The sequence below is a fragment of the Cynocephalus volans genome, chromosome 1 (genome assembly GCF_027409185.1).
Source record: "Cynocephalus volans isolate mCynVol1 chromosome 1, mCynVol1.pri, whole genome shotgun sequence".
NCBI lineage: Eukaryota > Metazoa > Chordata > Mammalia > Dermoptera > Cynocephalidae > Cynocephalus > Cynocephalus volans.
In genome coordinates this window covers 97,827,712-97,842,655 of record NC_084460.1, presented here as the reverse complement: position 1 = coordinate 97,842,655, position 14,944 = coordinate 97,827,712, and the positions used below count along the sequence as shown (strand labels likewise).

Sequence of the window (14,944 nt, the reverse complement as noted above, 5' to 3'; positions counted from 1 at the left end):
AAGATTTTCCTATTCAGTGAGTTTGTGCACCTCATAAAAATGCCCATTCAGTGTTGTTCTGCTACAGATGATTATTTCTTAGGCCAATGTCTAGATGTGTTTTCAACAAATTCTTATCTTGGTGAATTTTGAGATTGAAATCTACCCTGCTCTAGTAAAACAGAGTCAGCAGATGATGGAAATACAGTTTTACTTTCGAGGTGATAAAGACCTATAATGAAGAAAACAGTGTTTTAAGTGAATTTGACTATAGTCTTAACCACTGGAATTTAAAAATATTGTTTTAAATATTTTTCCTCTTCTCACCCATACAGGAGTTTTGGGCGGGATCAATGGATTTAGGAAGCAGTAGGAGTTTGGAGAATACAATGAATAGAGTCTATCATGATCAGCTTGTTCCAAAGATAAACACAAGCAAGAAAATGCTCACCTTGGCAAACCCACATAACATCCTGGATATGACACGAGAGATTAAGAAAAACTGTGGGAAAAAACAGATAGAAATCACAGCTGAACGAATAAAAATGGCAAAGAACATCAAAGGAAAACAAAGCAATGACTTGGAGAAAGTGACATTTAAACGGAAAGCAGAAAGTGAAGAAAAGCCCGCTGGAAAGAAAGAGGCAAAGATAATAGAACTTGACAATCAGTTCATCACAACGCCTCTGCCTCACATCCCCTTAAAGAACGTAATGGATGTGGAAATGAAGTTGGTCTACATTGATGAAGAGGACGTGAGCTATGAGTTTGCAGAGCCCTTCATGTCCACTGGGATTCAGCCAACATGCCGAGATGCTGAAATAGTAGACCCTTTGAGTGTACCTAATTTCAGCTTTCTGCCTCAGATTGACAAATGGCTTCAGGTAGCCTTAAAGGATGCCAGCTCTTGCTATAGACAAAAGAAATATGCTGTGGCAGCGGGACAGTTCAGAACAGCACTTGAGGTATGGGATTAAAGAAAATATAGATTGGTGACAGGAAGTTGTGAAATGGAAATTTGCAATTAAGCTGAGTGTTTCTGATCATACTGTAATGAACAGTGATCATAGGGTGAAAATATTTAATGATATCATGATTATGCAGTTTCCAGTTTGTGTAAAGCAAATAAGATATGCCTGAAAATTAATATGCCTGTGTTCACTTGACATATAGAAATAACCCCAGAAACATACCTTATGCTTTTCCTCTGTCAATGAACCTTGTAATGAAGGGTAACGTATATAAAAATACAGTTGGTTTTGTAATTTAGATGTGCACCAATAAATGCCATGAAGTTTTAGTACAATGGTGGTAGATAGAGTATAGACTCTCTAGAAATAGTCAGTTCATGAGTATATAAATGGTTTCCTTTTGATATGTAGTCTTCATGATTACATCAAATTACATAACCACCTCTACTTTTTAGCATGGGCTGATAATTTATATGCAATACTTATTAAAAACAAAATAATACCATTTTACTTTGTCATCAAACTTCTCTCCCCTTCCCATGCTAGTGAGCTTTATGAATAATTATTTTTCTATCTGCAAGCAGGTAAGTTTGTTATTATTTGGCTTAAAAAAAATAGCCTATAGACTAAAATCAACTTGAGAATCGCCACTAAAACACAAAATAGGTAATGGGAAAAATTGCTCTATCCCATGATTCACTGAACATATGGAAGGACCAAAGTGTGTAACTAGGATTTCAGTTGGCCTGGCTATATTGGTGACTGCATGTTTCATTAATTACAAAAAAAAAAAAAAAACTTTCAAGAAAACATTTTAATGCATACTATATATGCTTGCTGGATACTGGAGATTAAAGAAAACAAAATGAGTGAAGACATGGTTCTTTTCCTCCAACAGTCTGGTGAGGAAGACAGACTAGAAAGCATTTAAAGGGAGATGGCATAGGGGAGTGATTGATATACTGGGCAAGGGAGGGGGAAGGGCAGGAAAGGCAGGAGTCAAATGTGAGATATTGTGGTGGAGATTTAAAGAGTAAGGTATTATTTCCACTGTTACTTGTAGGTTAAAATGATCACATTTACAGTGAATTGTAAATGGGCAATACCAGTCAATGGTACCCCTAAATATTTAAAAAGAAACTAAGCACAAAAAAGGAGACCCAAATAGATCTGATGTGATTAGGTAGCACACAAATCTGTACACAAATCTTTAAATATTTCTCTTTTTTAAAATTTATTTTAATCGACACTTTGTAATTGTACAATCTGATGTTTTGATACATATATGGAATAAGTGCTGGAAAATCTAGCTTATCCACAAGCCACTGACAGAACCCTCTGCTGTCCTTTGAGCTAAATCCCAGCAGCCTCTGGCTAAGAAAAGGATGATAAAGGAAGACTCCATGAGGAACTTGGGGCATTTCTACCAGGTCCATTTTCAGCTAAATGTTTTTTTCCCTGGGGGTGGGGAAGGGTGAAAGATATAATGTTATAGATAAAGAAAATAATCATTTTGGAAGTGAGAAAAAGAAAGTCATAAAATAAAAAAAGATGCTATAAAAACTTCAAATTAAGTCTAAGTAGAAGCAAAAGATACCTGCAATAACTGAAAGAAAATGTTCATTTTTTCCATAAAACCCAGTGTTCAAAATTGTAAAATTTGAATCAGGTTTTATTAACCCCAAGATGTAATTTTACCAGAAAATGCTGCGTTCTCTTTCCCTCTCTCTCTCTCCCCGCCAGGGTTTTTAGGAAAGTTTTAGAGGCTGACACTAATTACTGGTAATTAACCAAGGTAATTATTTTGAGACCAAAACTTAGCTTAGACATATGGCCTAGCTTTTGTCTAATTACCATGGGAGTTAACTTGGAAATCTTACCTAGGATGTCTCTTAATAAACCAAAGCTGCTGGGAATGGAAAAGATTGTTGCCTCTTTAGCCCTTCTTCTTCCCCTGAATTTAACTTCTAAATTTAACTTCTTCAATACTGAGTGTTCTCAGGCATTTCTTAATGCATCTCTCCCTCTCCTCAGGATCCAGCATAACTTTGAGTAAGGGAGGATGTATGGCAGAGACCCAGGCATGATGATAATGATCACACCTGAAAGATAAATGCATCAGCCAATATTTGAGTGGGTATAGATTTGGGTTAGGTTTGACTGCAAGTGACAGAAAGCCCAAAATAACAGTGTCTGAAGGAAGACAGAAGTTTATTTCTCTCATACATAAATGTTGGTAGTCAAGGCCTGGTATGATATGATCAGCATGGTGCCAGATTATATTCCATTCCTTAAGAAGCGTCTTTGACCTCATGATCCACAATGGCAGCTCCTGCTGGTGTCATCACATACACATTCTGACCAAAAGGGGGAAAAAGGGAGAGGAACACACTGTGTCCTACAAGCACACTTCACAGAAGCTGCACCCGCCATTTCCATTTTTTCCCACTGACCAGAATTTAGTCACGTGGCCACCTGTACCTGCAAGGGAGGCTGAATGATGCGGTCTTCATTCCAAACAGCCCTAACATCTGAATGTGATGAGGAAGAGGGGACAATGGATTTTGCAGGATAACCCGCATCTCTCCCATAGAGTGTTTACTATTTGGGAGGTATTGTGAGGCAGATCAAATGCTTGCCAGATGGGTAGTACAGTCAGCTGAAGGAGTGTGCAAGGGTACTTAAAAAGTTCACGGAAGGATTCATATTATATTTTAATTCTATCTTTCCATAAACTTTTTGAAGTGAAAAGGACTGGTTGTGGTTTAAGGTAAGACTGCAAAAATGAAACAGTAAAGTAAGAATGGGGCAAAGGCTTTGGAGATTTGTACATATTTGTTAATTGACAAGGTAATTTCCAATGCTTGTAATGTGCCCATTAAGAATATTCTGTTTATGTGTTAGTTTACTTGTGCTCTTGACAGAGTATTAACTCTTAGTTTTCATAATACAGTCACTAACTAGATAGGTAAATTTATAATAAAATTTTATAATGATTAAGATAAAATGGTATGCAGTGATTCAGAAGACAAGAGTTTAACTTCCAAAAGTTAAACTTTAGTGAACTTTAAACTTTAGTGAACTTTAGTCTTTTGGGATTTCAGGGCACAACAGGCATTTATTTAAATGTGCTTGACGAAATAACTTATTTTTGTATGCTTTCTTCTTAACTATGTAAAGTAGTGCCAGTTACATGGGTAAAATTAGTCCTTAGCTCTATGGCCAACTCATCAATCTTAAATTAATTAAAATCAGTCGTCATTTGCTCTTGTGTTTGTATTCACATCAGAAGCCAAAACAATAGGGCAAAAGGTATAAGCTGAGGATAAAAACACAAGTTTATATTTTTATGCCTAGATGCTATTACCTGTAATTTTAAAAAGACAACTATACAGATTCCTCCACTATAAGAGTAGTAGGGGTTCTATAAGAAAATATATACTGGCCTCATGTAGTTGTATTTGAGTATCAGGCAATGCACACTACTATTCAGTAAACTGGTTGGCTGTCAATAAAAAGTAGGAAGATATTAATTAATAAATATTCTAGTTACACTTTTATGGAGAGAATAATAATAATTAGTAAAGACTTTTAGGAAAACATAAAGGTCAAGGAATGTAGTAATCAGATGTTTCTTGTCACCTATAGGAAAAACAAAAATTATCAAAGGTTTTTGTAAGTTTGTGACATGCAACCTAAAAAATACCATCATTTCAACCTTAATCATAGAATCTTAGTGATTAAGAGGCTTTCACCTTTTGAATTGGAATTTCAAAGGCTTTCATCTTTTGAATATGTACTCTTCAAGAGGCACAGCTTCAAACAATCCCATTGAACTAGTCAAAGAGCACAGAACATGACTTATCACGCATCTGCAACTTTCAATTCTTCTGATTTCATCATGTGGGAAACCCTTGAGGTGCTAATCTGCTTTTAATATCTTGGCACTCCAGTCACTGATCTGTGAAGTAAAAGTAATAACTCACATTTATGGAGCTCTTTCTGTATGTCAGGTACTGTATTTTACATTCTGGGAATATTTACATTCATTATTCCATTTCATTCTCACAAACCTAGGAGATAGAATTATTATTTTTATTATTTTGCTAGTGAGAAAACTGAGGGATAGACAGGTTAAGTAACATGCTCAAGGGGTCAGCAGCTAGAAGTGGTGGAGCCACGGTCTGCATCCAGGGTGTCTACTTCCACAGTTCACCAACTTGACCACTGTGCCTTTGCTACTCTGCATGTGAGTTGGTTTTAAATACAGAATTCAAGACTGTGCCAGACCTGCAGAATCAGAATCTGCATTTTAACAGGTCCCAGATCTTCTTTGTCCACATTATAGTGTGAGGAGCAGTGCACTCTGTGATATGCCTACACTGAACAGGTTTGCCCTCCAATTAACACTTTGTAGTTTGGTCCTTACATTTCATGATTTAAAATGTTTATAATTTAGAATGTCCAACACTGACTTCATAGGAAAGAATTTCTATTTAAGCAGGTGTTTCTATAACAATGGTTCACATTCTTTGAATTTCAAGAACCCGTAAATTTTTTTTAAAAAAAGTGAGAGGTGGGGTGGGTTGACATTGCATTTGTATTATGCAAAAACAGTACAAAAGTTACCATCTATTTTCACCATTATTTTATAAAATACAGAGCAGCTTAATGCCAGAAAGGTAGAAAAAAAGATAGAAAGAAAATAGAAAGGCCATACTCTCTGAATAAAGGATATTTTTAAAGTAGATTATATTTTAATTTTATGAAAACTGACTACATTGTCTTTATGTTTTATTTCCCCTTGGATCTGTAAAGCATTGGTCTGAGAACCAGCTTTTGGGAATCATTGTTCTAGAACACATTCCCTTTATTGTAAATGTTAGATATCCAGGACGATTGAACCCACACCAGGGCCTTTTTATGAGATTACTTCCAGGATAATGGAATTTGGTATAAGGCAGGTCCATTTTGGAGTCCATTCATGGGGATTTATTTAATGAAGTCGCAAAAATATCTCATTATAGGGCAGCCTCACCTATAATTGCACTACTGAGAATAATTCTGTAGCATATCTCTAGGTCATAAAGATGTGGATATCCCAAAAAACTTAATTTAAATGGTTTCTAACATAGGTATTTCTTTATGCAACATAATCAGGAAATTGAGAGTTTACCAAATTCTCTGAGCACTTGAGCTCTTATCACACATCTGTGGATTTGCATATGAATTCAGTGTGCATTTCCTAAACACCTGCTGGGTTTCAAGCAGTTTTAGTCATATAATTATATTGCAAGAACCCTCTAAGATAGATACTATCATCCCCATTTTACAGATGAAGAAACTGACACTCTAAAAAGGTAAATACCTTACTAAAAGTGCCCAACTAGTCTGTGGCAAGGCGAAGATTGAATTCAAGTGCTTGATTTCACATCTGAAATTCTTTACACTGCTTCTTTTCATACTTTAAGGTGCATAAAAATTGTGTACGAATATTGTTTAAAATGCAGATTCTGATGTATTAGGTCTGTAGTGGGGCACCAGATGCCTCATTTCAAATGTTTCCAACTGATGTGCATACTGCTGGTCCAAAAACCGCACAGTAGCAAGGATTTATGCCAAACCACTAGCAGGTTCTCCAACGCCTGCCATGGCCCCTCCAGCAAGTTAACAGTAAGCACTCACATATGTATAGCTTACGTAGTCCTGGGTGGGACCTGGGCTCAGAGCTGTGACGGACAGAGCGCCGAATCTGGAATCAGAGTATCTGTGTTTGATGCTGTTTCTGGTACCTAATTGCTATGTGACTTCGAGTAACTTTCTTAGCCCCTTGGAACACTGTTAAGAAGGAATGATAATAACTAATGTCCAACTATAAGATGCTTTCACATAAAGTATCAATAATTGGCTTGTTGAGAAACATTATGAAATCTAAATTCATACACAAGTTGTCATTGTACTTCCCAAGTACCTCATTTCCTGTGCAGTATGTATTTAACGTAAAACTTTAGAACGCCAAAGGATTTTGCCCAAATCCATGTTTATCAACATTGTTTAAATCTATAGCCTTTGTCTCCTTTGTTTAAAAACTTGTAGTCTTCTTTTAATGATATTTAAAATTCAGTCAAAGCAAGGGCCAAAATAATGCATTATTTTCTACCTTATTTCCCTTTTGAGAGGCAGTGATCTAAATCAAACACTGTTTTGAACTATTAACTGCTTTTGACAAAAGTGTAAGCCTTCACTTAAATGCACAAATTGTTATTCTAGAGATAGTCCATTTTTTCTTGGTTGTTAGATGTAAACTGACGAATTGTCTGTGTCCAGGATTAGACATTTCAGTTTTTAACTTGATTGGTGCCATCTTTGTTTCATTCAGGGACATCATAACTCATAAGTATTTAATGATAAAAGATATTTGGAAAAAATGCTAGCAAATTTACATAGTAGGAAAATATATAATAAATGCTTCTTTTAACCTCAAAAAATAAAATAATAAAACTAGATATATTCCATAATCAAACACTAGTTAAATAAGACAAATATCTAGAAAATTAGAATTTGCTATTACAAGAAAAGAGTATAATAATACCACTAATACTTGCCAACTGTTTCTGCCTGACATTGTGCGTGATGCTGGGAATATCAAATATAAATAAAACATAGTCCCTGCCCTCAAGGAGCCAGAATTTAGAGACAAGGATTGGGGTCCTGCTGCTTGAGCTCTGAGCCTTCATTTGCATTTTTAGTAATTTGTATTTTTTAGTTCAGTGTGTTATTGTTTAAAACATAATTTTTTTTTTGAAATGTGACTTTAAGTGGACATAGGAAAGACTTCTTACGTATTTCAGTGTAATTTAATTACATCCAGCAATCATCATTTCAACCCCAGTGGAATCAAAAAGATTCAAGACAGACAGGAGGAGTTGTATCATTAAAGGAACACAGTATTTTCCAGGCTGAGTATTATTAAAAAGAGATGGGAAGTAGGAAGGATGTTTGAGGTAATTCCTCAATTTGATGGGCCCCTATTAGTACCAAGGCTTTTTCTTTTTTTTGAGTGATGTAAGTTCTATTTCTTATTTTTTATTTTAATTGACATATTATAATTGTACATATTATGGGATACAATCTGATGTCTTGATAAATGTTTTATAATAATTGAGTCAGGGCAGTTAGTGTATTTATCAGACAGCCCTGCCTACTGCATACCCACCCTGTGATTCATCTGACTTGTGCTAAGCTCCTCTCTCTTTCCCACCCCAAACAGCCATTGACATGGCAGGGAAAGGAGCAAAAATTTCAATTTGTGTGCAGCACCCGTAACATGGGAGAGCCTATGGAGAGGTTGTGGAGAGAATCAGAAGGACAAGAGTAGAAAAGGGGGCTGAGTGAGGGTTGCAAGGTAAGCATTGACTATCTCAGGGAGACCCGAGATTTTCCACTCCTTCGATGGTGGTAGAGTGTGGGAACGGAAGTGAGTAGGAGAATTTTCAAGAAATAAGACTACTCTATAATTTGTATCACTTTACAAATGAAAGGAAAATTACATTTCATATTAACAGATCAGGAACCTCATAGGTTCTTAATATAATTACAATCACCTGGGGAGCTATTAAACATACACAGATGACCAAACCCACCCTCAGGACTATGATATAATTGTCTGCAGTTAGACAATGGCCATGCCTGGAGCGTTGGTATTTTTAAGTTCCCAGAAGGTTGAGTACCGCTAGCATGAAAGATGCTCATCACTTCCTTCTCCTTTAAAATACCTGCAATAATTGTTAGCCCATATGTGACTTTTTAAAGGCAATTAAGAGAAGTAATATATAAACATTCTAAAGCAATTAAAAAGCATCCAGAGAAATATAAATGTCATGGTCATGAAAATTTACTGTTTGGAAATTTACACTTAAAATAATCTCTTATTCATTTAAAGAGCAAATTACCTTACTTAATGACTACTTTCCTATTAACAGTAAGAAATAGATTGACAGTGGTTGGTACGTGTCTGTAAAATATTAAATTCATCCCAAGAGTAAAGACCACACAGGAAATGAGTGCTTAATCCATAGGAAGCTGAGCAAGATCTTTTTCATGAGCAAGATCATCTCCATAGTTTACAAGTGGGCATTATCTGTTTGATTCTAATGGAAGGAAATTTTAACGTAATTTTTAAATATAGTTAACTCTGTGATTGTTTTGAATCAAACCTAACCATTCAGTTATTTAAGTCTTATAGAACCCTAACTTGTAATCAATTTGAAGATTCTATTTTAGGGTTCACACACAAGAAAAATGATGATTCTTACTCAAATATTGGATAATGTTGCCAAAAATTTCTCCCACTCTTCAATTTTCCAAATTTATTGCAGGGCTACCAAGCCAAATAGAATTAAAAACAGCAATCCCCTCTCTCTTTCTTCTACCCTCCATCCTATTCCAGCCTTCATATACAATACAGCGTGATGTTCACACGGACTCTGCAGGTACTGAGTAGATGAGATCCACTTTAATTTGTTCACAGAAATATAACACAGAGTGAGGTTCTGGTTACTCTTTTGATTTAGAATATGTAGAAGAATGTTAGAGGAAAACTATTATTTCAACTTCTGGTTATTTAACTCTCTGTTGCCTCATTTGACTTTCACTAAAATAGAGAAGACTTTGTTTCCACCTGGGAGCTGATTCTGTTTCTAAGTGAGTATAGGATGTAGTTAGGCAGGGGGTAATACAAAAGGGAAACAGACATATTTTCATTACATTGTCTCAGTGTGCCTTCTTTGTTTTGTGTGAATTATTATGAATACCTAGAACACTGGATTCATACATACTTTTTAAAAATTTTAACGTTTACTTACACATATTCATGGAGTGCAGTGTATTGTTTCAATACACGTGTATACTGCACAATGATTCACTTAGAGTAGATAGCATATTTAAAAGCTACTACCAAAGTATATTTATATCCAGAAATAAATAACTTCTGGAGTATTTGTTTTGAATGATGATGATGCCACTAATCTATGGATCATTGATTTTGTGAGGTAAGTTATACCAAGAAATCAACCACAAATTTTTTTTATTCATACATATTTATGGGGTTTAGAGTTGACTATCAGTATTTGTGTACAGTATGTGATGATCAAATCAATATTATTAGCATGTTTATCATTATAAATCATAATTACTTTTTGTGTCCCGTACCCAATTACTCCTTACCCCCTCCCCCTCCCTCTTTCTCACCTCTAGTGACTGTAGGTCTATTCTCTCCTGACAATTAAACATTTTATTATGGTCTTTCTTTCTTTCTTTGTTTCTTAGCTCTCATTTATAAGTGAGGACATGTGGTATTTCTCTTTCTGTGCCTGGCTTATTTCCCTTAACATAATTTTTCTCCAAGTTCATCCATGTTACTGCGAATGGCAGAATTTCATTCTTTTTTATGGCTTAGTAGTATTCCATTATGTATATATATCACATCTTCCTTATCCAATCATCAATTGATGGACATTTATGTTGGTCCCATATCTTAGCTATTGTAAATAGAGCCGTGATGAACATGGGAGTGCAGGTATTGCTTTGACATGATGATTTCCATTCCTTTGGGTATATACCCAGAATTAGGATTGCTGGATCGTATGGTAGATCTATCCATAGTTGTTTGAGAAACCTCCATATTGTTTTCCATAATGGCTGTGCTAGTTTACAGTCCCACCAACAGTGTAGAAGAGTTCCCTTCTCTCCATATCCTAGTCAGCATTTGTTATTCTCAGTCTTTTTGATAATGGCCAGTCTAGCTGGGGTGAGATGATACCTCCATGTGGTTTCAGTTGGTATTTCCCTGATGATTAGAGATGCTGAGCATTAACTACTAATTATTGAGCAACTACTTTCTCAGTATAGGTAACTGCTTTCAATCAATTTATTAGGTGATATGAAGGTAAGAGGACATTATCTGACAGGGCTTTGGTTCTCAAGGAATTTAGAGCCAAGCTTTAGGCAGAAGTCTTATAACTGTAAGGCAATTAGAAATCTATCAAATGTTCAATCATGTGCAATGAACAAACATTTAAGATGGGAAAGTTCAATGGAGTGATATACATTCATTAGAATGGACTATGTGGAAGCCACTTTATTAATTCATCTAATCTTCACAACAACCCAGTGGGATGGGAACTATTATTGCCCCTATTAAAGATAAATAGATAAAAATACATCAAATACTCATGGAAAAAATGATAGGATTTTGAACTGGGTCTCAAAAGATAAATGGTTAACTGGAAAAGTGGGGTGGGAAAGGGAATGGAAGATGTGTATATGTGTGAGAAACATTACTACAGGTATGGAGAACTTGAGAGAAGAAGCGTAAAACAGAAGAACAGCAAAGAGATGGGTGGCACAGAGAAAGGCATTATTTGAAATAAAGGTGGATAGGTACAGCCAGAGCCTGGAGGGTCTTAAAAACCAGGAAGAGCACATTGGAATTGATATTGAAGACAATAGATGAATTCTTGGACAAGGAAGTAATGGTGTAAGAAAAGGATTAATTGGGAATCGGTGAAAGACACAAAAATATTTGTTGAGTAGTTAGCTACATTATCAACACTATGCTAGTTACTTCAGGAGCTACAGGGAAGCATAAGATTTCAACCCCCAAATTATAGCTCTTTGTCTTTTCTTTAGTTACATCTGAAATATAATTATATTCTGCTTAGGGTAGACATTTTATTTGCTATGATCCAAGTATTAATTATAAGGGACATCAACCAGAGGGATGAGGGTATGAGGGAGCCAGAAAGAGAAAACTGCAGGGTAAAATAGGAAGGAGTTGGGTGTTGCTAGGGTAGAAAGTACAGGGGAAAATGGATAGGGAGAAATGGAGCTGGAAAAGCTGGTAGGCCACGCATGCCTTTTCAAGGTCTTGGACATTATCCAGTAGGCAACAGGAGGCCTACCAAAAAGATAAACTTGGGGAATAGTAGAGTCCGATTTTTAGTTTTGCTTTATTGCTCCTGTGTATACAGGGAAAACATAGTATTCATTCTCTGGGTTATGATCCATTACTGGGGTGTAAAATCAGTATAATGAGTTGTGACCAGCATTATGTTTAACTGAAATCATGAAATGGGATGGAATAAAACAGAATGAAATAGAATACAATATAATTTTTAAAATCAGGATAAAATTGAACATTGGAAGGAAAGTTTTACTTTGTGAAAATTTTTTTTCTGTTGTATATCCAGGAATATCTATATCTATCTATAAATAGAAATATAGATAGAAAAAGAGGGAAGGAGAAAAGGAAGAAAGGTGGGTAAAGTGGAGGGGAGAAAAAGAAATGGTGTGTGCTCTGTGTGTGTGTGTTGGGGGTCTGGTTGTAATATGAAATATATTTTGTGCAATGGATCTTGGTCAAAAATGCTTTAAATCTACTGGTTTAGATGTAGATTTGAGAGGGAAAGGATGAAAAGCTGTTAAGAGATTATACTTGTGATAATCCAAGTAAGAAATGTAAAGGGCAGAACCAGATTAGCAATCATAAGTGTAAAAAGGAGAAACCGAGTAAAAGAAGAAAGGAAGGGAGAGAGGGAGGGGTAAAATTTGCAGACCTCAGTGGCACGTGAGAAACAAAGAAGCATTGTCTAAGGATCAAAGTGTCACCAAATCAGGAATAAGAGCACATCTAGAGGCAAAGCTGATTAATGAAATTTTGGATGTGCTGCATGTGAAGGCTGGTGGCAAGCCCAGCTGGAGTAGCACATTTGTTGGCCAGAAGCATGTAGAAAGCACAGGGGGAAATTTATGACCAAGGATAGACATTGAGGAGTCATCAGTCTCTGAAGCCACTTGAAGTATAAGAAGAAAAGAAGGATGAGGAAAGAATCCTGGAGAATGTAAACAAGTAGAAAAGGAATACCTCTCAGATTAAAAAACAATGAGACTAAATTAATTAAGAGGAAACTACAGGAGGTTACTCCTCACAGACTTTGGGAAAGTAGCTAGTCACAGACTTTCTAGAAGTAGCTTTAAGAATGAAGAATAACCTGTTTAGCTGCTAAGAGTCTTTGGAGGAAACAATTTTAATGGTCATTACTGAAACCCAACTAGGAAGCCTGGCTTCTTGAACAATGGGACTGTACACATTCTCTTTAGTTTGACAAGACTAAGAATGAAATATTATGGACATGAAAAGTTAGACTAACCATCTTAACTGTGTGCTCAAAATGTAGAGTAAAAATTGGCAAGAATAATTTTGACCTTGAAACTTTACATATTGACACAATTAGTCTTTACACTCATTATATGGTTGAGCATAATCTCAATGACCCCTCTTAAAAGAATAAGCGACCATCAGAGACTAAAAGCTAATTTTATTGCTTGAAAACCAGGGCCGACTGTGCTTATAGGACACAGCCTTTCAGAACAAATCCAACCTCAAGAAGCAGAGGTGAGATTGGAAAGGGAAGTGGACACAGTGTCCAATAAATTTTTCTTAAAAAGGAAAGGAGAAATGGGACAGCAGCCCAAAGGGTTGGTGTGATGAGATGATGTTTTAATTTCTTTTAAGAATATGAACATGGAACATAATTATATTGTAAAAGCTCACAGACAGAGAGAATGAAAGTAAGTGAAAGGTGATTGAAAGTATGAGATCCCCAAGGAGTATACAAGGATGGGCATCTGGAGACAGATGAAAAGATTAGATTTTAACATGTGGGAACCTATTCTACTGAAATATGAAGATTTTTTATGGGTGTTGAGTAAGTTGAGAGAATTCTTAGCTCAGATTTTTTAAATTAGGTTAAAAGCAACTGAAGAATTTGAGATGTGAAACTAAAGACTGGACAGACTACAGAGAAAAATTAGACAGGTGGCTGAACAGGAACAAGGAGGAGGGCTTAGGGCATCTCTAAGGAGAGAGCCCATGATTCTACAGTGTCAATTAACTGCAAAGTTGTATGATTTTCTCCAACGTGTCTTTGAGAATCCAAAAGTTTTGATTAACTCAGGTGAGGTTTTGATGAGGATAAGAGGACAGAAGCATTGTGACTAATGATGAGAGAGCAGTTATCACTGTGGACTGAGTGTGGTCTGAGTAGGAAAGGACAGAAGAGAGCTGTCAGGTTGAGAGAGTGCATAGTGGCTCAGAGACTGCAGATTAAAGGAAAGGTGTTTGAGAATGTGAGGGTAAAATAGCTGAAAGGCAAGGAGGTTTGATCAAGGAGTAATACTCTGGGGTCTGGAGTGTAAGATTTAAGAGGTTAAGCAATTCCATGGGGTTAGATTGCTAAACTAGAGGAGTTGAGGAGTTAAAAAAGTGAGAGACCAGGATACTAGAAAATTCATCCACAGCTGGATATCTGACTCAGGATGATGTTGGGACAAAGAGCAAAGAGGAACTATAAACCAGGTGTCAAGTCTTAGTAAATGTGGGAAATCTTTGGAATCTAGTAGATGATAGGGTCAGAGAGAATGGGATGTCTAGATGATATGATGTTCTGCAATACTGTGCTAAGAGACAGCAAAGACAAAAGCCTCTGTGTAACAGAGACTACAGGGGATGAGGGCTCTTGGAGGACCTGGCATAAGTTGAAGAAGGTGGAGAGAACATTCAACCTTCTGATTGAAAGTATGGGGTAATTTGTTTATGCTGGCTTACACTTTGTTTACACATATGTGAGTAAGCAACAGTGAGAGGACAGATTTTGGAGAAGAGCCACAGAGCACGATTGGAATGAGCCTTTTGGGGTGTCTCATTCAAGAAGGGGTGAAACCTGCCTGGGGCAGCAAGTATTCTCTCCCCTCCCCCAAGTCCAGCTGGGTGATGGTCCAGCCAAGCAGGAGGTCAGCAGGGAATCCAATGTGCTGAATCAGTCTTCCTGGAAAACTCAGCAAGCCCTTCCTGGAAGGGAAACAGGAAAGAGCTTTCAGACCCAGTAAAGTGTTAGCATACTTTTGTTCTTTTTGTTACTTACACCTCTCCCGTG

General features: G+C 36.4%; 1 protein-coding gene across 1 annotated transcript in view; it reads left to right on the top strand.

Annotated features, from left to right (window-relative positions):
- The first annotated feature begins 332 nt into the window (after positions 1 to 332).
- Positions 333 to 14,944, top strand: part of SPATA16 (spermatogenesis associated 16) — a 241,553-nt gene continuing 226,941 nt past the window's right edge. Inside the window, exon 1 of the mRNA XM_063078367.1 lies at positions 333 to 944. Within this exon, the coding sequence (XP_062934437.1) occupies positions 333 to 944 (612 nt within the window). The remainder of the gene's footprint in view (positions 945 to 14,944) is intronic.